Below are 25,101 nucleotides of genomic sequence, written 5' to 3' on the forward strand. Positions count from 1 at the left end.
GCCTGCCAGCAGAGATGGAGCTGCTGGAGGGGAGAGGAGAGGGGAGAGACTCTGGAGAGCCTTCCCGAGGAGAGCAGGAGCTCTGCTGGGATGGAGGAGGCTGAGGAAGGGCAGGGCTGGTGTTGGGATCCCTGTGGCCTGGGCAGCACCACAGCTCTGCAGGGTCAGTGCTGGAGGAGCATCTGTGGATGGCAGGGAGAGGGAACTCTGCAGAGCTGAGATATTCTAGAAACACGGGGGTTTATTGCAAGGGTTGTGGGTAAAAAGGGCTTTGCCTTCAGTCAACAGGCTCGGCTGGAGGGAACCCCAAAGAGAGAGAGAGAGAGGGTGTGAGGTGAGGGAGGTAAAAGAGCTGAGAGGGGTAAGAGAGGTGAGAGTAAGAGAGAGGTCAGAGTAAGAGAGCAGTAAGAGCAAGAGAGGTAAGAGAGAGGGAGCGGTAAGACAGATAAGAGCAAGAGAGCGAGGACCTCATTACAATCCATTCTATCTCCTTTTGTGTTGAATATTCTAATTTACAGTGACCAACTGGCACAAGATATAAAACCTACAGACTTTGCCTGCAGCCCATGAGAACTGCTCTATCACCATATCATCCTGTATTCTAAACTCTAAAGAGACTTTTCTTATCCACCTTTTCCCTGATGCCTTGGCAGGGTGGAGAGGGGCTGCACCCTTGGGGCCTTTTGTTTTCTGTCCTTCCACCCATCTCCAGCTCATCCCCGTCTTCCTGCCTGCCATGATCACATCTCAGAGCTGGATTTCATTTCTATTTCACTCTCAGGTTTTACATCTCCAGTATTTCTTACCAGGCAATCATATCCTCAAACCCTTCCTGTCCCATCTTTGCCAACACAGTGCCAGCCCTGTTCCAGAACATTCCCCTCTCATCCCTCCCTTCTAAATTCCATGTTAATCCCATGGCTGCCCTCACAGCCACACTGGGGGCACAGGAAGCCTGCAGGGGTCACTTTATTTTCCCCTCGAAGCTGTCAGGCTGAGCTTTGGGGATGTGATGTTTTGGTAGGGTAACCCAGCAGTACATCCCAGTAATTGAAATGTTTTTGGATAACTGTTGCTTGTGCTGCAGAATGTGATTTATCAGGGGAGGCATCAGCGGTGGGAATATCAGTAAATAGAACTGTCTGACGTGGCAGGTCGTTTTTATTTTAATGTGGTAGATTTAATGAACTCTGGTTGCTATAATTCATGGCAGTGGTGGAATGCATCCATCCCCCTCCTGATGACATTGGTGGCTGCTCTGTCCTTCGTTAGTGCCATTGTTGTGGCAGGAGAGCTCCACTCTCTCCTTTGCATTCCCAAAGTGCCAGGGGTGGGCTGATAAACTGTTGGCCTTTTTACATTCAATACTATTAGCAATAAACATAGATGAAAACTTCCACAAGTAGTTCAGGCATTGTAAATTATTATTATAATTTATTGTATCTCTTGAAGGGGGTTTGCAGAGACTGGTGGGTGTTCCCCAGGTGTTGGGGACGTGGCTATTCCTGCCCTGACACTTTTCTGGGACTTTGTGGGGTTGGAGAGCATCAAGACCAAAGCCACGAGCAGCCCCCACATCTGCTGCCAGGTGATTAAATAGCATTTGTGTCCAGCCTAACCCAATCTATCTCACCTCGCTGAGAAAGGGAAAAAAAAATATATATAAAAAAATCCTGCATCAAAATTACTGCTTTTGGAACTGTCTTGTCTCTTTTGAGTAGGAACTGGAGACAACTAGACAAGCTTCAATGGAAGCGAATAAAGCGACGTTACTTTGTGAACACAATCTTGTGGTACCAGTCACTTCTCAACAGCCATTCAATCAAAATGCTAATGGCAAAGGCAACAAGGGAGCGAGGTTATTGTAATCCTAATTGATAGGCTGCAGGGATGGGGTTTGATAAGTGCTGTTGAAGGGATGTTTTTGAAATATGATTCCCTTTAATTACAATGATACTAATAAAAACTGAACAAATGATTTAATGATAGTTTTCTAGGTAACGGCCCCAAGATTTTTGTTCCAGTTATTTTGGAAGTTGGTTTTGTTTTTTGTATTTTTTTTTCTTTTTTCAAGCAGGAATTATGGAAATCACCTTAAAAATAAAGCCATAGTGGCAGGTAGTGACTTTATCTCAACTTGCGTGGCTACTTTGCATCAGAATTAATACTGTCATATCTGAGGCTCTTGAATAAGAAATCCAGTCATTTATTTATACAATAGACTTTGCTGAAAGCCCACAGTTGAAGCCACATCGCATGTAGGAATGCATTTAATATCTCACGCTTATAATAATTAGGATCAATTATGCCAGCGAGGATTTGGAAATACATTTTGAGGGAGGGGCTGAGGGGCATTCAGGGGGGTTTTACAGCACATCAGGGTGGGATGGTGTGAGTGGAGATCATTGGAATTCAGTAATGGGAAGCTCCAAACTTTCCCAGGGCAGCAGCATTTTCCCTGTGCCCTGATGGGTGGGAGAGCTGTGCCAGTGCTCCCTGTTCTGTGACTCTGGAAACAGGAACACAAAGAGAAAGGGGAGATCTGTCACTGACAGGCAGCCTCTGTCTCAGCTAATTTTTGGTGATTTAATTGATAACAAAACAAATAATTTGGCGGGGGGGGGAATGGTTGTTTTTTTTTTTTTTGCTGTTGTTGGCGTGGGCAGGGGCTCCTGGGACGGGGAGGATGCTCTCTCTCCTGCCTTTCAATTTGTCAAGCTCTCTCTCAAAGATCTGCCAGAGAAGAAAGGGTAATTAATAGGCTTGAAGTCATTTCCGATGTGTCAGTATTTCTGCCTTGCTTCCAAGTGATAATGTTCGCTGGCTCTGGGCCTCGGGGGAGCCTTCCATCTTATTAACTTGTCTAGGAGAAACAGTGAGTGGGGACAGCTTGGGCCAGTGGGTGACATGAAATAAGGATTTGTGCTGCAGCGAGCTGTAAACACGGGGGCCAGCTGAGTAAAAAGTGGAAAGGAAAAAAACAAAAATAAAGGAAGAAAAATATATTAAAAAGGCCACCGGTCACAAGTGCAGCTGATGGAAGGGGGAGATGTGCTTTATTTAGGGCAGCCTGTTCTCAGTGCACGGAGCTGGATATTGTGCTGTGTCACCCATGGCCAACTTGAGCAGTGCCAGAACTGGGTCCTGGTTCTGTCTGGGTCCCTCTGAGTCACCTGTGGTCCAGTTTGTGGCTCTGCTGCTGGAAAACCTCCTGTCAGACGGGCTCTGGGGGTGTTTCATTTTAACCAGAGGTAAATATGGAGATCTGGGGCTGTCCCCCATCCTGCTGGGCTCTGTATGGAGCCACCACCCCAGACAGCTGCAGGGCCAGCAGTGGCTTTGGGATGCTCAGGACAAACAGGAAAGGAAAGGGACCTATTTGTGTCACACCCCAAGGACCAGGGCCATGTCCTCATCCCTCTGCTCTTTGCCAGCTCCGTTGGCAGCTCTGCAGCATTTCCCAATTGGGTTTGAGACTTTTGGTGTCACACTTGGGTGTGGAGGCGCCTTCATTCTCAGAGGAACCACAGGGATTGAGCAATCCTGCCCCCTGCACAGAGCCTGGGCTTGGGGACATTGCACAACAGCCCAGTGCAGCAGGGCCAGGGTCCCTGGGCAGAGCATCTCCCAATGGGATGAGGAGTCGTGCAGTGGCTCCTTGATGGCCCATTAAACAGAGAGAGCTCCTGGAGGGAGTTCCCTGTGAGTCCTGGGCAAGGCATTGATGGGCCATGAGCAGAAGAGCCCAAAGGAGGGGCCTGGGAAAACACTGCCCCACCTGGTTCCAACAGCTCATGGGGATGGGGATGGGATAAATACTGTGTGCACATCCTACACCACAACCCAGGACAGGACTGTCCTTCCCTCTGTGATCTTCTGAAGGAGCAAACCCGGGTGTTTGGGGGAGGAACAGGATGTCTTTCACATATCGACAAGTTTTGTTCCTTCTCTTTTCTTTCCTCATCTCTCCCCTGTTGGTCAAGCTCACTTCTCCCATTCCAGAGAAGTTGTTATTGCTAAACACCTCTGAGCCTCTTGGCAAAGCCTGAGGTGGACAGTGAACAAAACAAGGAAGGCACCTCAAAGCTCTTCAGTGATTAAACCACTTAACTGGCAAGTTCTTCTCTTCCACTGCAGAGCAAGTTTCTGCCCAGTGGAGTTCCCCTTGCAAGCACTTATTAGGGAAGCTCTGGTATAATCTAATTAAAATTTGGTTTAATATTCTGTGAAAATGAAAACTGAATCCTCCCTGCTTGAAAGAATGACCGTGCATGTATTAGTCCTCTGTTTTGTTGTTGTTGTTGGCTTATTCAAATATTAACACTGCCTGCACGCTCAGGATGATGGTTTGTGTCCATTAACAGGGCTTAATTCCCAAATTTAATGATGAGTGATACACAGGAGTTGGTGAAAGCTGCTTGCTGGATATTTTTTATTATGTTTTTTATGCTAATGTTCCTTCCTGGAGGTAAATAAGAGGAGGGGATGCTGAGCAACATTATTACTGTGAAATTAAAATAAAGTCTCATTATTTGAGGATGGAATTTAGTGGCTGAAGGTTTACTCTTCATCTGCAGCTTCATTCTGAATTCTTCCACCTAATTACCTGGTGATTAGTTGAGGACAGGCATTGCTCACCTTGGCCTTGAGCATCAGGTTATCTCCTGGCAGGGTGTTGGGGTGGATGTATTTGGTGCGTGTGAAGAAGGTACTGACTCCAGAAAATAGGGAATAGCAACTTTTCTGGTCAGACTTAACTCTTCTTTAGGGAAAAGCTTTTTTTGGGAGGAAAAAATTTGCAGAATTTAAAGCTGGATTTTAGCTGAAGACCACACAAACCTTTTATTCTTGCATTGAAGATGGGAAAATTATCTGAATGCCAGAAAACCTCCAACTATCAGAATGTTTTCTTCCCTTTCCCCACCTGTATTTCTGAACTTGATTTTAAAGGTGGAAATATCTCTGTTGCTGATCTATTGAAGGTTCCCATCAGTGACCAGCAGAAAGGCTGCTCTGGTGTGTGTCTCCTGTGGGCAGAAGATAACTTTAAAAAGCTCTGTGTTTATCTGGAGTGGGAGGCAGGAGCCACAGGGATGGATCACCAGGAACTTTTCCTGCACAGGGAACAGGGACGGGAGGATCTGCCAGGAAAATGTGTCTGGAAAGTCCCCTCAGAGCAGATGTGGGGATTGCAAAGTCTCTGAGGGTTATCAAAGGCAATTTCCCAACTCGGGCAGGGCAGGCAAAACCAGCACAGCCCTTCCCTCTGCTCCCTCCTCCTCCTCCTCCAGGACAGGGCAGGGTGAGGCTGTGCCAGGCTGGAGGGACTGCAGCCAGTGCTCTGTTGTGATAGCAACTCCAGAAACAAGGGCTGTGTGGAGTGTTTGCAAGGAGAGCTCTTATTCTTGAGAGTTTAAAGGGAAGGTGCTCAAAACCCGCAGGGAGAGCAGCCTGGCTGCACCCGGGGTCAGCGTGGGTTAACACACAGGGTTATGGTGTGCCCAGCAAGGAGCCCACACACCCTGGGCTCAGTGGGGTTTGTGCCATGAAGCCCCTGCTTTGCAGTGTCCCCCCAGCCCTGTGCTGGTGCTCTGCCCACAGGTGACCACTGAGCCCTTGGACTGACCAGGCTGGAGAGGCTGATGGGGTGAGGAGGAGTCTGGCTGTGTGGTGCTCACATCAGCCACAGTGCATGGGTGTTGAAATGATCCAAACAGTCAAGAGCTGGTTTCATACCAATTTAATGGCTCACACAGCTGGTCAGAGGTGATTTTGGCCCGTGGAGGCACCTCTGGGGACTGCATTATCTCCCAGTCCCTTTGCACTCCATGTAAAGGGTAAATCACCATCCTAGGAGAGATGGATGGAACGTGGTGTCAGCCTCACCAGGCTGAAACCACAATGACATCATGAAACAGATGAAAACATTAAGTCTTTCAAATTATATGTTCAATGTGTCACATCACAAGGGCTTTCCATCCCTGCTGATAACCATCACCATAACCTTATCTGGGCTTCCTGGCCCATACATTTCTTACAAGCTGATAAACTTTGAGCTGGATGAGAACCAAGTGTGCCACGTTGGTGATGTCTGGTGGGGCTGGAATAACCTGCCCAGGGGCTCATAACAGCAGGACCTGCTGTTCCAGAGGATTCTCTGCTCCAGGTCCTGTGTCCAGGAATAGTCTTAAGCTGCGTCAAGGGAAATATAGGTTGGATATTAGGAAGAAGTTTTTCACTGAAAGAGTGATTAAATACTGGAATAGTCTGCCTGGGGAGGTGGTGGAGTCACCATCCCTGGATGTGTTTAAAAGAAAAACTGGATGTGGCACTTGGTACCGTGATCCAGTTGAGATGTCAGGGCTGGGTTGGACTCGATGATCTTGAAGGTCTCTTCCAACCCGCACATTCTGTGATTGTGTGATTCTGTAAATGGTGGGCTGCAGGTGCTGCAGTGATCCTGCCAGGCAGGCACCGTGGCCAGCAGGAGCAGACAAACACCAGAGAGCTTCAGTGCTCCAGGAGTGGGATGATGCCTCGCTTCACTTGGCATTTTAATCTCTCCCAGCACTAGCTTGGAATAAGCACTTTTTTAGCGCGCGGTGATTTATTTTGTTAAAAACCCAAAGCATTATTCATAATTATGCAGTTTTATGAGAGTATCCATAGCGGTGTTCTTCCTGTGGTTGGCTGTGGGAGCTGGAATAATATTTAAACAAGAGCCCTGGGGAAAGGACACGCTCACATTCGGCGCAGGGCTCAGCCTATTGAACTGGTGTATAATTACCTCTATTCAGCACCACTGCTCCAGTTATCAGCCAGCGTCAGGGGGAAGGCCAGCGCTTCAAAATGACACAGCTTGTTAGAGAACATCAAACTTTTTTAATACAGTTAATGATCCTGGGCTATAAATAGCCTGTTCCTGGTGGCTGGCGCTGAGGGTTTGTGCTGAGCTGCACGGTGCTGTAGTTTGTTGGGTTTTTCTTTTCTCCTCCCCACAGTTACTGTAGGTCCTGCCACCCAAATGCTTTATAAACTGGGTAAATAGACCCTTTCTGGGTTGGGAGGTGAAGGTCCTGCCAAGCAGGAATTTTCCTGAGGTTGTGTATGAGATGGGAATCCAGCAGCTTCATCCTCCTGGTCCTTTTGACTCCTGCCCCCCACCATGGACCAGAATGGGGATGGCTCCTCTGGGGCTCCCCACCTCTCCCATGCCACTGAATAATCTTCAGTGGGAATTGCCAGGCCTCAGTTTATTGGCAAGACGGGCAGGTTTCTATATGCTGTGCCCCAGAAGTTTCCTTTGTCCTTTCTCCGGTTAACTGGACTACAGTCCTGCATGGACTTCAGGGTCATGGAGGAGAGTTTGGAGATGGGACTCCCTGACTTTGGCGGCAGCTGCAGCCCAAGAGCTTGAAACAAGAAAGACTTGGTCCCAAGGAGCCCTGGTCCTGGCAGTGCCCTGCTCTGACCCAGTAAATCCCCAAGCAAGTGTAAATCTGCTGAGGGGAATTGTCTGCAGGAAGCCTGGCCAGAGCATTTCTCTGTGTCACGAGCAGTTCCTGCTCCCTGGGAGTGCACAGGTCCCTGTAGGTTGCTTTACCCTTTACAAAATGGGATTTGAAGCAGCCCAGAAGTCTGTGAGTGGCACTTTAAAAGCTCAGAGTGCTACACACACTGGGGGCAGTGTGTGAGGCTGGGACAGGGCATCAGGCTGAGCTCTGGAGGGTTTCTAGTCATCAACACTGCTGAGCTATCCCAGGAGAATAAATACCCAAAACCCTGCACTGACTGCTGAACTTCAGCAGTGATGGAGCAGCCACGTTCCCACTGCCCAGAGGTGAGGCTGTGCCACAGCTTTGTTCTCTCTGCCTGCAGAGACCACGGGAAAAGGTCATCACACACACACACAGCTCCTCCTCGGAGAGCTCTTTGTCTGCTCTGAAAAGGGGGGCAGCAAAGGGGATTCTCATGGAATGTCTCCCCCCATGCCTTCCCCATTCCAGGCTCAGCTCAGGAGCTGCTCCGTGCTGGATCCGTGGCTTTGGTGTGGCTGGGGATGGAGCTGGAGGCCTGTGAGAACACCCCAGGGGATGCTCAGGGTGTGTAATTAGTTCCCCTTTTCCTCTGCCTGTGGCTGCTGCTCCTGGTGCTTTTGTTTTTGAGGATAAAGATTTCAGCGTTTTCCCCGATGGTTTGAACAAAGGTTGAGCGCGGGGGGGAAATCCATAAAACAATGTCACCAAAACACAGGGAGGAGAGGGAAGCTTTAATAAAGCTTTGCTGGGCCTGTGCACCTGGGAATGGGATGGATTGGAGCAGGAAGGAGGCACTGGAGAAGGTCACCTCTGGAGGTGGCAGATGACAGAGCAGCTTTGGGGAGCTTTGGCAGGAGCCCATCCATCCCTGTGTGTGTGTTCATCCCACCCTCCAGTGGGTGAATCCCTGGGATCCTGGGCATGGGCAGAGCTGAGGAAGCTGTTTGTGCTCAGGTGGGACAGGGATAGATGAAAAGGGGAGAAAATTTCAAGGGAACCATTCACAGCAGGGAGTGACTGGTCACAAAAAGTCAGAAGACAACAATGAGGCACTCAGAGATAACAAGTCATGGATTTTTGGATGGCTCAGCAGAGAAAGTCCCTCTTTTCTTACCTCATCCGTCTGTGCCTGGTCTTTAAAAGCGGCTGCAAAGGAAGGGAAGCACCTGCTGTACCTGAGGAGCCTCGGGAAGCCTATTTTAGATGTGATACTTTAAAATTTAGATGTCATTATTAGCAAAGGGCTCTGGGTTTTGTGCTTGTCTTAGCCTTGTTTTCCTTCTCCTTTCCCAGCAGATCCCTTTTACAGAGCTGCTCTGCTCTGTGTGGTCCCCATTAAAAGTTTCCTTTCCCAGGGTGATTCTGCTCCTTTGTTGCATCTGGTTCTTGCACACTTGATACTATCAAACAGCAAAACTGCTTTTATTGATGCAGCAAAGAACAATGGGATTTCTCCAACAGTGCTCCCAAAATAACACTCGTTGCTTTTTTTATATATATATATATATATATATTGCTGGCTTCCGACAGTGGAAAAAAAATGATTAAGATCTGCCAGGTTTACTCTGGTCACTTCAATGGGAGATTGGTAATATCAACAAACGACTCTATAAATGGATTATCTGCTGTGCTCTGGCACTGTGCTGCTGCCCTGCCCGTGCTCCTGGGGTGAGACAGGCAGCTGGGAGAGCAGAAATATCCTCATTTTCCTGCAGGATTGGGCACAGCTGTGGGTGCTGGGCTTGTGTGGGGTCACTGGAGGGTGATGGGGTGGGTTGGACAAGGGCTGCTCACACAAACCCTTCTCTGGGTCACCTCATCCTCCTGCACGGGGAGCAGGAGGGAGGGAACACACAGGGACCCACTTCCCAGAATGTCTCAGTGCTGGATTCAGGTTTTCTACGTGAAGAGGTGTTGGGATAAGTGTGTCTGCCATATAAAAACCAACTCTGCCGTATTAAAAATGTGATATATGCGTTTTAATGGCTGCTGTCAGCCTTGGCCCCTGGACATATGTAAAATCTGATCACTCCTGACTATCTGGAGCTATTACTGTGGAAGCAAATCTGTTTGCCCTGTTTCAGGGGAGGAGCCTGGGATGGATCCTGGGGCTGGGAGCATCCCTGGTGTTAATCAGGAGACACTGGGACACTACAAGGCAGATCACTGCTCTAGTGAAGGTGTTCCTGCCCATGGCAGGAGGGTGGAGTGGGATGAGCTTCAAGGTCCCTCCCAACCCATTCTGTGATTCTGTGTTACCTCACTTCACCTGTGGTCCTGGACAAAAATCAGATATCAAGCTGACATTAAAAAGGGTGTTTTCCCCAGCTCATGTACTTCTATCAGAGCTTTCCTGGGAACACACACCCAAACAATTTCAACTTCTTTCTCATTCCCGTGCACACGGGGCAAAGCTGGGTCAGCATTTGCAGGGATGTTTGAAGCTGGATCTCAGACCCTCAGTGCTGGTGGTGGGAGCTGGTTTCCAGGAATAGCTGAGCAAATACTTTGCTCTTTACATGTGTATCCAGAGGAACAAGTGGTGCGTGCATTCAGAGCATCTGTCCTGGCCAGGCTCTCCCTCACAGCAGTCTGCATTGTTTGCTTAGGCAAACTCTGACACGGTGCGTGAGCAGCGGGGATGGAGTCCTGGCCAAGGATATTAATAATGTCCAGGAATGTTGTGTGCTGCCTGAAGTTTTAGCCTGGAGGGGTCACACTGCACAGCTCAAGGGGATTAGCTTAACCTGAGGCTAAGCTGCTCATTTTTGCTGGTATTTCCCTTGACCCTAGTCAATTATTTCAATTCCTTGAATAGTTTCTTGTTGTTTGGTGCCCGGTTTGTTATTTCTTTGCATTGTGATATATGGAGTCAGCAGGGCAGTGGAGAGTCTGTGCTCTCCTTCCCAGGCAGGGCTGGCAGGTGCAGCCCAGGGAGGGTGAGGTCCATGCAGAGCTGCAGGGAAAAGCATTTCAGAGGGTTGTGGGTGCAGCAGCAGCATTTCACCTGGGTGAGGAATGCAAATCCAGCAGCTAAAGCACAGTGAGGAGGGACATTAATGAAATTGAGGGGCTTTCTGCACTCCATGAGGGGGGTACACCTGTGGAATGTGCCCTCATGGGCTCGTTCACCTGAGCTTTGGGGTTGGTACTCACACAACGGGGCCAGGGCTGTGCCAGTCTCACTGTGGCAGCACCAGTGGGGAGGGAGGGGGTGTCTCTGCTGGATCCAGCCCCATGCTCTGCCCGGGGACTGCAGTGACAGCTGCCAGCAGTGTCACCAGTGCCCTCCTGGAGCCCGTGCTGGAGCCTGGCCTCTCACCTGCCCATTTGTCTTGGCTGGGGCTCGTGTGTTAATGAGAGAACGACACCTGCACGCTCCCAGCAAAGTGCCCTTCACTCTGCCTCCCATCCTCTGCAGTTTGCAGGGAGGACTCTGTAACCTCTGCTGGCAGCCCAGGGCTGTGTGTGTTTTGGGGGGGCTCTGTCCCCCCCAGCCCTGAGCTGTCTCTCTGCTGCTGCTGCTGCAGGATCCAGGTAGGCAGGAGTCACCTTGAGCGTGGCCGTTCAGCTGCTGGAAACATTTTCCCCCTGCAAAGTCACTTCTGGAGATGCATCATTTCTCTGGGGGCACCTCTGGCAGCTGCTGCACCCCAGAATCCACAGTGGGGGGGAAGGGGGTGGTTAAATTTCAGCAGCACAAACAAGGGGAAGGTTCTGGGCTTGGCAGGTGCAGGTTTTGGCCTCGTTCCTCCACCACGGAGCTGCTCCTGCTTCTCCTCCACTTGCTGAAATCAAGCAGAAATCCCTGTCTTTTAAATCCCTTTTAGTTTGGGGGGAATGGTTGGCTGCAGGGTCACAGCAGCCCAGGAGGGAGCAGGGCAGGGGTGAACTATGGCCCTGTCACCAACCAGGGGACACATTCCTGGTGCCTTTTGGTGGCAGGGGCTCTGTGACAGAGCCTGAAACTGAGATGTGGCACAAATGGGCCTGGATGGGGCAAGCTGGGGGTCTGCCCCTCCCAACCTCCCCATGCAAGGCACCCACAAATGCCCCACTGCAGGTGGCCATACATTGTCCCCCCTCTTTGTCACAGAAAACACAACTTTGGGCTCTTGGTTGCAGAAGAGACAGCTCTGGGAAAGAATACTTGCACTTTTTTAATAACCTATTTCTATAATTGAAGGATTTCAGATTTCTTTTGTAAGAGCAAGCGCCTGCTTAAACATGGAGACAAATACAACCAATAATATGTACTTGAAATTTAATGCAGGCTAATTCATTTTGGCACAGTCCCAGATATGCTGATTAAATGGCCTGTGAAGTGCTACAATATCTTGATAATGTACATTCCACATTTGATTATATAATCAATTATGTTGCACCTAATAACATTTAAAATTAGTGGAAAAGCTGTGAGCAGATTGTATCAGGTGCAGAGTGGGTCTTGGGCAGCTTTAAAAGAACTTCTGCCAGCTTACACTGCGAAGGAGCAGGCGTGGATGGATCTTCAAATACTGTTCTTCAGGAAACCAAAGACTTGATAAAATTTCTGTTAATTTTGTGACTTGATTTAGAATAAAATAAGCTGCTCTCCTGGTTTGCTGCTGGCAAAGGGACCAATATTTCCTGTCAAGAGATGACCTTGTACTGCGTGTTCAGAGCAGCCCTGGTGATGTTGGCAGTAATTCTGTGGTACCTTTATCCCCTGGGCCAGACCCAGAGCTCAGCTCTGCCTGTGGGGCTTTTCCTGCACCCACCAGTGGGAACCAGAGCTCCCCTTCACTGGCTCTTCCCTTCCTGGGGAACTTGAGTGTTCATTGCTGGGGAAAGCCACTTCCTCCACCATATGAGACACTTAAATGTGCTGCTGGTTCCAGCTGTGGGCACTCACTGCTCCAGAGGGATTCCCCAGCTGGCTGATCACTGTGATGAGCAGGGAGCCCCGAGCTGGCACCCTGGAGCAGATTTGGGAAGTGATTGTCGTTCCTTTTTTGGCAAAGTGAGTGTTTTTTGGGTGACTGGCAATGGCAGGTTAGGGGGAATTTGGCCTGGGTTTTATGGCTCTCCAGTAGAAGAGGGTTGATGGGAAACAAATGTGTTATGGCCCCAGACAAGCTGTTGCTCCATTTTTTGTTCTGTTTAAAGCAGCACTATCAACCAGTTGGAATATAGGCTTGGAGTATCGCAGGGAGTAATCTAATTAGTATGAAGTCAATTCACTAGTTCCTTTTGTATCTCGTGATTAAATAAGTGGGAAAATGGCTTGAAAATTAGGTGCTAGAACAACCCAATTACATTTCTGTAGCTTTTTGTATTCAATTTCATAAACAATTTTGCTCTTCGCTGGTTAATCAGTGAATGCCTTTTTCCAGTTTGAAAAGCACTTTTGAAATTATAATGCAATTAAATTGTGTGTGGATGTTCTGGCATAGCGAGCGCGAGGGCTGGGGGCCTGGCAGCCAGCCACGCTCTACCTTGACAGTAATGAGTTCCCGAGCTGGCAGCTTGCTGCTGTCATTCATAATATTGTCCACGCTGGGCTGGTGGGAGAGGCAGGGCTGGGGGATGCTGTCAGAGGCTCTGCTCGCTCCCAGCCGGGACATGATGCCAGGAGCGAGCCCACCACGTTGTGCCAGCACCCAGTGGAGTTTATCACTGAGCTGTGGAGCCTCTGTGCTTTGAGCTTTTCCTTTTATTTCACCTTCCTTTTTTTTTTTTAATTTTTTCTTTCTTCTTTTTTTCCATGAGGCTTTGCAAGGCTGGAGGTTGGCAAGGGATAAAGGGGGGGATTAAGTGTTGTTTTCCTGGGGGGCATGACAGGGACATGAGGGAGAATATCTCAGTGTCCTGTTATCAGAGAATCACAGGATGGTTTGGGATGGAAGGGACCTTAATGTGGCCCCCCTACTCAGAGGGGTCTGGACCTTCCCAGAGGACAGCAGGCAGCAGACAGGGCAGGACATGGAAAGCTTTTTCATTTTTCTGACTCCATCACTTCTATACACTTTTTACAGAGGGCCAGGATTGGCCCAAGCAGGTTACAACCTGTTGGTCACTCTGACCATCAGTCAAGTTCTCTTCTCAGAGGAGAACTATGCAAAACACAAGATAATTTCTAAGAATACATATAGTTTACATCAAGTGGTGTGAGAATCAGGCTGCAAAGATTCAGACACTTGAAAGCAAGAAAATGCTAAAGCTCATCCAGTGAGAGTTTTTCAGCACTTGCTTTTTGTGCAGTGTTAGTCTTGTGTCCAGTGGGAGCTCAATTCATCCTCCTGGGGAAAGGTGACCAAGCCTGAGGGATCCCAGGATTTACAGCCCAGCAGCACGAGAGGAGAGGCAGAAAGCTGTGCTAAGAGAAAAAGAAATAGTGTTGGAAATAATGACTTGCTTGGCAGGTTTTAACAAGTTCAGTAATGGTATTAGGTGCCCTTGGCTCAAGATAGTAACCTCCTCTTAAATGATCATTACCTGGCTAATAAAGAGCTCTGAGCAGGTCATTACAGCTTAATTTAGACGTAGCATCCTGTTTGGTTTGCACAGCGTGCCCATCTCTCAAGCTGTTGTGTCTGTTCCCTGGATAGGAGGTTGGGATATGGGATTGCTTGGGTTTTCACATGGGGATTCTCCCCCAGCCATCCCAGGGCACAGGAGGGCTGCTCTCAGCCCTGGGTGGGCACAGGCAGGATGATGTGCAGGGCTGAGGGTCCAGCCTTGTCCCCCCGCACTGTCCCAGCCTCTGCTCCCTCCTCATGAGCCCTTGTGCTTCTCTCCCCCCATTAGCAGCAAGTTTTGTGTGCAAATAATTACCATATCCAGCCCCCACACGTTATTAATATTTAGAGGACATCTCTTTGATAAGCCCATCTTTTCAGCCAATTTCCTATTCCTTCAGAAGGCAGAGCATCTTTCCTCCCAATTTCGTAAATCTGTTGTTAAAGGGAAGAAAAGGAAATGGAAAAAAGGATTTTTTTCCCCCCCCTCCAAACCCTGACACCAGGCTGGGTTCTGCACTGCCTTTGTCAGCCCTGGATGGAATTATGCATCATGAATAAAAACTGCTGTCAACATGCATTGGGTTCGAAACATTAGAGCATATGGTATGTGATTATCTGTATTGTCAAATGCAATAAAGTGAATTTGGATATAATAAAAAATGTAATATTTTAGAAATTTGGTAATAAACTGTGGAAGAATTGACAGGCAGAGAGGATCTGATGCCTGTGGGCAAACAGATAAAGATGGCAGGACGTGGCTGAGGCAGCATCAGGGGCTTGATTTTCTGATGGGAGCCTGAGTGGGCTGAGTGACACCCAGAGTGGTGGCCTTTGTCCCTGTCTGACTGTCCCTGTCCCTGTCCCTGCCAAAATCTCTAAGTCTCACTAATGAACAGACAGAGGCACATGGTTTCCTGTTCTGGTTGTAGATGGATTAATTGGATTTTACAAATACTTTGGGTTTTTCTTCTCTGATAGCAAAAAGAAACCTGTTGGAGTCTGGTGTGTTCTCCCACCCAGCAGCATTCCCAGTATTTCCATATTATTGACTCCTTATGAAGCTGAGAAATCTGTACCTGAGTAACAGGGAACAGTGAAAGGCTGTGAGGGTAGGACTGCTCCCAAATACTGAGAAAAAAAAAAGGGTGGAGATAATTTTCCCCTGAGTATCTCCCATTCCAGCCTGATGCTTTAATTCCCTGCTGCTGACAAATCTGTGCCTGTTGAGACACAGGTGTCCCCAACAGAGAGAAGCTGAACTGGGAACAAACTTCAGGGCCTCCTGTGTGGAAAATTCTGATGGAAAGGTGCAGATGTATCACACGTACCTGCAATTTTTCTTAGGTCACCGCTAATGCTTCTAAATGATCCGCGAGCGCATTAATCGTTTCTGTTAATTAACAATATGATAAAAGTGGCATTTAGTAAGCTCTGCGTAGTGCGAGTCTCAGTCATTATGTACTCAGTGCTTTGGTTTGATTTTCAGAGCGTTAATAAAATAAAATTTTAATGAAGATTTGTTGTTATGAAAGATTTATTAGCGGTTCAGGTGCTGCTGACACGAGCGTGGTCTGTGACATGCACAGGGGTCCCTGGTGCTGCTGCCACTGCCAGGGCTTTGCCTGGGAGCCCATCCCAGCCCTCCCTGGTGCCCTTTGGACCTGGAAACCTTGGGTCAGAATGGCTCATTTGAGAGGAGGACAAATCCCTGTACTCTTCACCCTCCCCAGAGCTGATTTGGGTGGATTTTGCCCCGTTCAGGAGGACAGCAGCCACAGGGCTGCTCACCCCAAGATGTGTTTTCTTGTTTCTCACTTTGGAAATGCCAAGCAGCCTTGGGAGGACGGAGCAAGGAGCCTGAGCCTTGCAGCCTCCCCAGACAAAAGCAGAGGAGGGTTGTGCTGGTGCCCTTTGTCCAGCTGTGCACTGACCACTGCTCCTCAGAGCAGGGCTGGCCTCACTTATCTGCTCATTTCATTGTGAGAGTTTACTCTCCTGTCGTGGAGAATATACTGACACTTGAAATATCTGCCTGTGTGTGCCAGGAGAACCTGCCTGTGTCCCAAACCCGAGGTGTGCATTAACACCCAGTGGATGTGCAGGCACATCTTGTCTTGGTGGGTGTCACTCACAGCAGCTGGGCTGGAGAGCAAATGCTACAGTTAAATGAGGATATTTTTCATCCTAGACCTCAGGTTTTAACCTCCTTCTTCCCCTTCCATCTGCTGGTGCATCCCTCTCCTGGTGATAGCCACAAGGGTGAGGTGAGGTCCTGTTCACCTTGGAGCAGGTGGTGCCTTCAAGGGGGGTCACCAATCTCCCCAGAAAAGCTCTCCTTGGAGATGAGGAGGTAAAATCTGAGATGTGTGTCTCACATCATGGTTGTGTTCCCTAAACGTGCAGAATTGCTCCTTTGGAAACCAGAACCTCTCCTTCTGTGTGTTTGCAGCACAGGAAACTGGAATAGTAGGAAATAACAGCTTTTGTCCTAGACAGTTTTTGGCTGTAACAAGCTGAGTTACAGTGTGAAAATTCAGAGGGACAAGGAAATGAGGGGGAAGAAATGTGGGATGCAGACCACCGGGAATATTTAAGTGATTTCTTCAAAGACACAACATAAGGAGGTGGCAGAGTCAGGGCTGAGTTTTCAAGTCCTGTTGGGTTCTGGGACTGAGAGATGAATGGCTTTTCCCTGACACAAGATTAAACCCCAGATCCCCATTCCCAGACTCTGGGAGTAAGAACTTGTAGTACTTTCACAGACAGGAGTTAAAAACATCCATGGTTCACTGTCTGGGTAATTGAGATGTCCTGTCCTCTCTGCTCAGTGTGTTCTGTTCATCTGCAAAGACAAGATTTGGTGACAGTGATCACAGGACTTGGTTTGACATCCCCCTCTCCACCCCCACTGCAAGTTTATTACTATTTATTATTATTTTTATTTTTATAAGGCAGCTTGGCAGGCTGGGAGCTTACTAAGGAACCTTTTCCTCTCTGATTACAAGGGATGTGTGAATAAAGCAGAAGAGTATTGATTCACACCAATCTATGCATCGACTGTGTGGGAGCCACTTGCAATTCCCAGCAGCACCAGAAAGCTTTGCAACAGGGAGAAATATGACCAGGCAAGTTGAGAAAATAAATTAAACTAGTGTCAACTTTTCTTGTTTCTTCCCTCATTATTAATGGATGGAATGGGGCTCGTTTATCAAGAAGAGGAAAAATTAATTGACACGGGCTTTAATGTTATTATGCCTGGCTTGTCTGGTCACATTTCTTCATTTTTTAATTTTTTTTTTTTCTTTTTACTTTTGAAAGGCATTTTATTACCTTTCACAGGACCAGCTGCCAAAACTGTGGGTATAAACAAGAAAGCAGGTGCATAAATAATACCACAGCAGGACTGGACTTTCCTGCCTTTCAGAGCTTGAGTAACTCAGATCTGAGGAGCGGAGCAGACACGGGCCAGGTCCAGAGCCCTGACACAAAGGGAGAGCTCTGCCTGAGCTGATATTTCCTCCTGGTGCTGCTGGGAGCTGCCCTTGTTCTTTGGGATTGCTGTGCAGGACAAAAGAGCCTTGGTGATCCCCTGAATATCCCAGAATATCTTCAGGAGCTCTCTGGTTGCTGTAAGTTCTGCAGGAACTGTAGGTTGCTGCAGGATGGGGCTGTCCCAGCTGCAGGGACCCCCCAGGCTCACCAGCAGTGTGGGCACAGCTCGGGGAGAGGCAGCACAGCAGATGAGACTGAATGACTTGCTTCAGACAGCTTGGGACTTGAAACAGGCTCTAATTGCAGTGTCTTCACCCAGCAGAGCATCTCTCAGGGGGCTGCAGAGCCCCTCAGAGCTGTGCCTTCCTGCTGAGCTGGGTTGATGCAAGTTGAGCAAGTGCTGCTGGGGGTGCTGGGGGCTGAGGCTGGGTCTGGTCTGCCCATCAGGGTTAACCCCAGCACTGGCCTGGGTTTCACCTCTGTGCCGTGGGCTGCTGCAATCACCTTGTTTTGCCTGTTGTAAGAGGAGCAGAGGTTGGACAGCGAGACCTTTCCCCGGGTGAGCTGCACTAGTGTGACTGTGGCAGCAGTGACGTCCTGTGTGTGCAGGCACAGCTGTGACAGGATCACTGTGCAGCCAGGCCTGGGGCTCTGGGGATGCTGCTGCCAGCCAGGGAAAAGGAGATGGATTTCATAGCCATGGCATCGTCATCTCTGCTATATTTTACCAAGTTTGACGTAAAAACTCTGGAGTGATGACAAAAGTGTGAAATGCAGTTGGTTGGAGTGTGAAAAAGAACAAAGTGCAGAACACGGGAGCCCTGACATTTGGTGTCTTCAGTCTGGCTTCTTAATAGTATTTATGGCTTCTGACTGTTCTTCTACAGTATTTTAATGTTTTTGTGGTTTCAGTTGCTTTCTGTGAGCAATGTTTGTCTTTTATCTGGAATATTGTGGCAGAACGTGCTGAGCTGACTCTGTGGAGCCCCTTCCCACAGGCCTGGGCAGCTCTGGTGGCTGAACAAGGCTTGGCATCAAAGGAGGTTTTTCCTCACAGTATCCCAGAATCATTGGGGGTGGAAAAGACCTCCAAGATCACCAAATCCAACCTGTGCCTGATGCTCACCTTGTCCCCAGCCCAGAACACTCAGTGCCACATCCAGGCTTTCCTTGGACACCTCCAGGGATGGGGACTCCAAACCTCCCTGGGCAGAGCCTCCAACCCTTTCCATGGATAAATTCTTCTTCTTTCTGGTGTCACGTTGTGTTGCAGGATGTGTCCTGTTGTCAGTCAGTGTCAGGGCTGTGGCATCATTTTGGTGCCTGTTGGTGCCCCTGAACCAGCAGGTGAATGGAGTGGAATAACTCCTCATTCCCAATGGATTCCAGAGGAGGGTTTTTCACCTAAAGGTCATGGATTGATGTCTCAGCTTCCTTTAGTGCTGGTGCTTGGCTCAGAGCCTCTCTTTGGGGCATCTGTTTGCCTCTTTACTTTATTTTTCTCCCTCTTCTTTGTCTTTTCTTTTACAGAAAAAAGATTATTCAAATGAATATTCAGTTTTATTCATTTGAATAAAAAACCCCCAACCATTTGACTCTGTTAAATGCTTATCTCTTAAATAGAGCTTGTTAGCTTCCAATAATAGCTTCATTCAGAAGGATGCAGTATAATTTCATTTTAAAACGTGTGCTCCTTGACAACCGGAATCCTATTTCTGTCACCGTTTTCAACAGCCGCCTTTGTTTTGGGTTAATCTTTTCCCTACACTTCCCAAGAAGCATTTTTTTTTTGTTGTTGACTCTTAGTACCTCTCAGAAGAAATAATTGTCTGTTTAGCCCAGGAAGGTTTCTGAGAGTTTTGGTAATTTCAATACGAGCGTGTGTTCATTATGGGAAACTAATAAGACCAAAGCGTGCGGGGGGATCTTGGTGTGGGTGCAGTTATTAAAAGTTGGGATTTGATATCCAAAAAGGGAAACAAGAAAAGAATCACAGAGTGGATTGGGTTGGAAGGAACCACCATCAGGTGCCCATTCCATCCCCAGCCATGGGCCAAGGACACTTTCCACCATCCCAGGTGGCTCCAAGCCCCATCCAGCCTGGCCTTGGACACTGCCAGGGACACTTGGACACTTTCCTCCCCCATCCCAGGGAGGAATTTAAGTGCCTGAGACCTGCAGGTGAAAATCCTCTGGTTGCTCCCATTGAGTTTGAAATGTTGGCCATTGTAGAGCTCTCCCCTGGTTTTCCTCTCCTTTTTCTCTCCTTTTCCTCTCCTTTTCCTCTCCTTTTCCTCTCCAGGCTACTCTGACCAAGAAACCTGCAAATTCCTGCTAACACCTACAGATTGTTATCTTATTGTTATAAAATGTGGAAATGCAGAAAGCTGAGTGGCCATCTGATCTAATCAGACAAATAATTCCTTGATAAACCTGTGCTTGAGCCATATGGAGTGGGATGAGAATGGGAAATTTGTTCAGACACGTAATGACTGCAGCGGCTTCCTCCTGGTGTTGGAATATTAGGGCTAATCTCCTAAATTCCCTCTCCCCTCCATCCTGGCACCAAGACCCGACACAAGTTGAGAGAGAAATCCTCAAAGTGCAGCACTCAGCTAATGAGCTGCTAATGATGAAGATGTTGCTGGTGCTCAGACAATTAATGACTTGTAGCCCCACTGGCCAGGCTTTGCTCCCAGCTCTGGGATTCCTGGGCTGCCACATCGAGCCACTTAACCACAAAAATTTTTTAGGTTTAACTGCAGGTCTGTTTAAGGTAGATTTAAATGGGGTAATTTAGAAGGCAAATGAAAGACGTGAGTTATGTAAAAAAAAAAGTTGAAGCTGGTGCCTGCTCTAAGTGCAAAGCAGAGCAGAGTTGTGAGCCTGGTGTGCTGTGTGTGCCTTGGAGAAGGGCTGGAAACCATTCCTGGTGATATTTCCCCCAGTAAAAGGGTCTGGAGTGGAATGGGAGCATTCCCCATGGCCACAGGCACTGTGCACTCCCCAAAGAGCTGCTCAGACCTCACCTGGAAATGCACTTTCAGCCAGAGGAGAGGCTGGCAGAGGAGGGGCTGGACAGAGGGACCCTGGGGCTGTCCCTGCTCCTGGGGCTCAGCCTTGTGCAGTGTCCCACCAGTGCAGACTCCAGCAGTTTCCAGTTCAGGGGATGGACTTCATCCTCTCAGTAGATTCTTAATGTTTCATTAGCATAATTGGTGTCCATGTTGACTCACAGAATCACAGAATGTGCAGGTTTGAAGATCATCAAGTCCAACCCAGCCCTGACACCTCAACTGGATCATGGCATTGAGTGCCACATCCAGTTTTCCTTTAAACACATCCAGGGATGGTGACTCCACCACCTCCCCAGGCAGACCATTCCAGTATTTAATCACTCTTTCTGTGAAAAACTTCTTCCTGATATCCAACCTATATTTCCCTTGACGCATCCAGCCTTCTCCAAGACATGAGATTAGGGCTTTTTCACCAGCCTGAGGATTTTTGGCTGAGGCAGGAGCAGGAACACTGCATGTAGCTGTGGTGGGCTGCCAGACTCCTCCAGTGCAGCCCCAGCAGGGCAGGCAGTGTCCAGCCACAGGCAGGCAGCAGGCATCAAACAGCCCCAGCCAGCCCAAATCCTCGGCTCTTTGAAGCAGCAGTGCAGGAGAGAGGAACTATTAGATCAGAAGCCTTAAATGTAATGGGTTCCTGGAGGCCTCAGGATGTCCTGATGAGGTATTAGAGGAAGTAATTCAGGAAGAAAGGGACAAATAACCACCTCCGGAGCGGGGCTGACCCTGCTGGCTGCAGAGCACACACAAACACAAACTGCTGCTCTGTCTTTGGGGTTTTTTCTCTCCTTGCCAGGGGTAAATGAGGGATCATCCTCTGTCTCCTCAGGTTTTTATGGTTTTTGGGTCGTGTAATGAGTCAGCTCTAATGGAGAAGTCCCGTGGAATTAAACAAGAGATGAAATCAATATGGTTCCATAGAAATATAATTGGGTTTTGTAGAGATTGCTCTTAAAAACCTCTAAGGTGTAAAAGAAAATACGGCCTTATTGTAGTTTCCGAGCCATCATGTAACTGGGGTGTAACTATCCATTAAATTCTGCAGGATGGATCAAAAAATCCATAAGGAGGTTTTAATTCTCCATTAAATCCTATGGAAGAGCTGGAACAGAGCAGTGTTAATTTTCCCTGAGACAATGCTTTTCCCTCCATTAGGCTGCAATGAGCTCAGGAGCAGCTCCATGGGCAGCAGGTGTAGTCACACATGTGTGTTGTTAGGGAAGTTTTCCAAAGTCCCAATGGCTAAAGAATGCTTTATTAAAATGAAATTATAACACTTAACTAATGTTTTCCTTACTCCCCTTTTTTTTTTTTTTTTTTCTTTATTAAATAGGATTTGGCTTCGTAACTTTTGAAAACGAAGACGTGGTGGAAAAAGTCTGTGAAATTCATTTCCACGAAATCAATAATAAAATGGTGAGTGCTGGTGCTCCTTGTTGTGCTGGTGGCAGTGAGCTCTGACCCAGAGGTGTCCCAGGGGTGGTGGCACATCCAGTCCTGTTCCAGTCCCCTAAAGGCTCAGGCAGCTGCCCCAGGGCGGATTTTGGTGCTTTGGGAGGATGTGAGTTCAGCTTCTGGAGCAGAGAGGACCCAGCTGAAGTTCCTCCTCAGTGACAGGCAGGTCCCAGGTTGTGGGCTGCCCTGAGCCAGATGAAAAGGGCCATTTGTATTTCAATTGCTGCGGTAACTTTGATATTTTCAGCTAAAATATTCTTTTTCCCTTTTGTCAAAACATCCTTTGCTTCTCAAATGTGTATTCAGATCTGCATTGTATATTGGTCTGATATGTGTTCACAGACTTTAAATTTAATAATAGAGCTTTTAGTGTGGATAAGATCAAAGCAATCTCCTTGGCATATGCTGGAGGCCCGATTCAATATTTGACTTGCTAATTTTTCCCAGGGCACTGAAATAATATTCCTCATGTTGTTCCTCCCTGCAATATGCATCTGAAATAAAAGTGAGGGTCCCCTTGGCCAGATGTGGGGCGCTGGGGCAGGGCTGGGGCAGTGCTCCTGGTCCTGTGGGGAGTCTCTTGCCCAACTCCAGATGGAGGCAGTGGACTTTGTCTCTTCCTGTCCCATTGTCCCCAGCCCCTCCTGCCCTGGGATCCCCTGAGTGCCTGTGGGGTGGGGGGAGCCTCATTCCCTTCACAGAGTTTCTTCTTCATGTGCCTTTAAAACAAAAGAGCAGAACAACCCCCAAGCACCCCCACACCACAGACCCAAGGACGAATTAGCAATGCCTGGGATGTAAATTTAGGGATTGGCAGGTGGGAGGGAAGAGCTCCCCTCCAGGATTTTCCTATGCACAGCAGGAGAGCACACTCCACAGGTTTATTTATTCCTCACAACAGGAGCAGGGCTCAGGATTGCCCTGGGGAGGTGCTGGGGGGAGCCCCAGGCAGGGTTTGATGCTTCATCCCTGGATCTGCACCTATGAGCTGGAAAAGCCTCACCAGGCTCTTGGCATCTCCTGGGAGGGCAGGAATAATGCAGAGCTCTTGGGGAGGATTCCTGCACAGGTGGGAAGGCTGCACAGGAAGGGAGCATGGAGCATGGAGGATGGGACAGGGTGAAAACACTCAGGGAACATCACAAAGAGCAAGAGAAACAGTTTTGAGGTGTTGGTGTTTGTTGTTGGGTAATTAAAATATCCCCTTCCCACTCCTGTGCCCACTCAGTGCCCCCTCCAGGTGCCACCATCTCTGAGCCTTCTCTTCCTGTCACTCCCTCAGCAGGGATTTTGAAAGCAGCCCACGAGCGAGGGGATGAGACATGATCCTGTCTTGGGACTGACTCATCGCCCTGCTGATGTGTCTGCAGCTGAATCCAGCCCTTGCGGGGGCCAGGAGCTCTGTGTGCCTGTGACAGGAGCTGGGAGTGACACATTTAGGTCCCTGGGGACAGGGTTGGGCTCAGGTCACACTTGGGTCATGTCCCCTCTGTCCCTGAGCCGTGCAGGGGACAGGCTCTCACAGCCCCAGCCTGAGGCTGTGGGGTTTGCAGTGGCTCGGTGAGCTGGGACTGGGACACCCTGTCCTCATCCTTGTCCCCATCCCTGCCTGCTTCCATGTCCCCATCTCTGTCCTCATCCCTGCCCCTATCCCTGTCCCATCCCCGCCTGCATCCCTGTCACATCCTTGCCCACTTCCCTTTCCTCATCCCTGTCCTCATCCCTGTCCTCACCCTGTTCCCATCTCTGCCCTCTTCCCTGTCCTCATCCTGCCCACATCCCTGTCCCCGTCCCTTTCCCCATCCCTTTCCCCATCCCTTTCCCCATCCCTTTCCCCATCCCTATCCCCGTCCCTATCCCTGTCCCCATCCCTTTCCACATCCCTTTCCCCATCCCTGTCCCTGTCCCCATCCCTGTCCCATCCCTGTCCCACCCCTGTCCCCATCCCTGTCCCCATCCCTGTCCCACCCCTGTCCCCATCCCTGTCCCATCCCTGTCCCACCCCTGTCCCCATCCCTGTCCCCATCCCTGTCCCACCCCTGTCCCCATCCCTGTCCCATCCCTGTCCCACCCCTGTCCCCATCCCTGTCCCCATCCCTGTCCCCATCCCTTTCCCCATCCCTGTCCCCATCCCTGTCCCCATCCCTTTCCCCATCCCTGTCCCTGTCCCCATCCCTGTCCCTATCCCCATGGGCTCAGGCTGGCCCTGAGCTGTCTCCTCCTCCTCTCCTTGTCTCCCCAAACCCGGGGCCAAGCAAAGGGCAGAGGGGTTGCTGCTCCCCAGCCTGTTCCCAGCTCCAGCCTCCCTAGCAGGCTATTTTTAGCTCATCCATTCTGCTTCTGTTGCCATCCGTAAAGCTTAGAATGTCAAATGTAATACTAAACGAGCAGTAGGACAGTGAAAAGAAAATGCCAGCGAGGTATTTAACAAATGGAAGTTGGAATTTACGTGGGAGGCCAAAGATGCTCCAAACATTGCGGGGGGACAGTAAACCCAAACGAGCTGTCCTCAGGTAATTGTTCCTCTGACAGGAGCAGGCTGCTTTGCAAAGAGACACCCGTTTTTCTAAGAAAAGTAAAAGTAGCTGGAAAAGAAACGTGCTGGAGTCATTGTTTTCCCCTAGATCCCACTGTGGTGGAATCATTCACATCCTGGGTACAGAGAGGGGTGATGAGCTGGAGTCAGGGTCTCCTGTCAGGCTCTAGAGCAGATGACAGAAAAGTTGGGCTGTTCTAGAACAGGCTGGGACACTGCCCAGCACCTGTGGCTCTTGCTCCCTCTCAGGGTGGGATTTTGCAGGTTTTGTGGGCTTTGGGCACTTCAGGGATGGGGCAGCCACAGCCTCTGTGCCAGGGCTTGTCCCAGACCCTTTAACTCCAAGCCCCAGGCATTGATCAGTGATGTGGTAAATCAACAGACCCACGACTCAGTGCATTTTTTAAACCTCTCAGCTGCTGCCTGGTGTGGCCTGCCATGGTGTGAGTGACACGTTGTCCCCAAGGTGCTGGAGCCCACCAGGCTGCAAATCACACGTTGCT

General features: G+C 49.1%; 1 protein-coding gene across 8 annotated transcripts in view; it reads left to right on the plus strand.

Annotated features, from left to right (window-relative positions):
- The window catches only part of MSI2 (musashi RNA binding protein 2), a 202,715-nt gene that overhangs the window by 131,868 nt on the left and 45,746 nt on the right, over positions 1-25,101 (plus strand). For all 8 annotated transcript variants that reach the window (XM_083875246.1, XM_083875247.1, XM_083875249.1 and 5 more), the window contains exon 8: positions 21,941-22,023. In XM_083875246.1, coding sequence (XP_083731372.1) covers positions 21,941-22,023 — 83 coding nt within the window. The remainder of the gene's footprint in view (positions 1-21,940; positions 22,024-25,101) is intronic.

This window comes from Zosterops lateralis (genome assembly GCF_965231275.1).
Source record: "Zosterops lateralis genome assembly, chromosome: 19".
NCBI lineage: Eukaryota > Metazoa > Chordata > Aves > Passeriformes > Zosteropidae > Zosterops > Zosterops lateralis.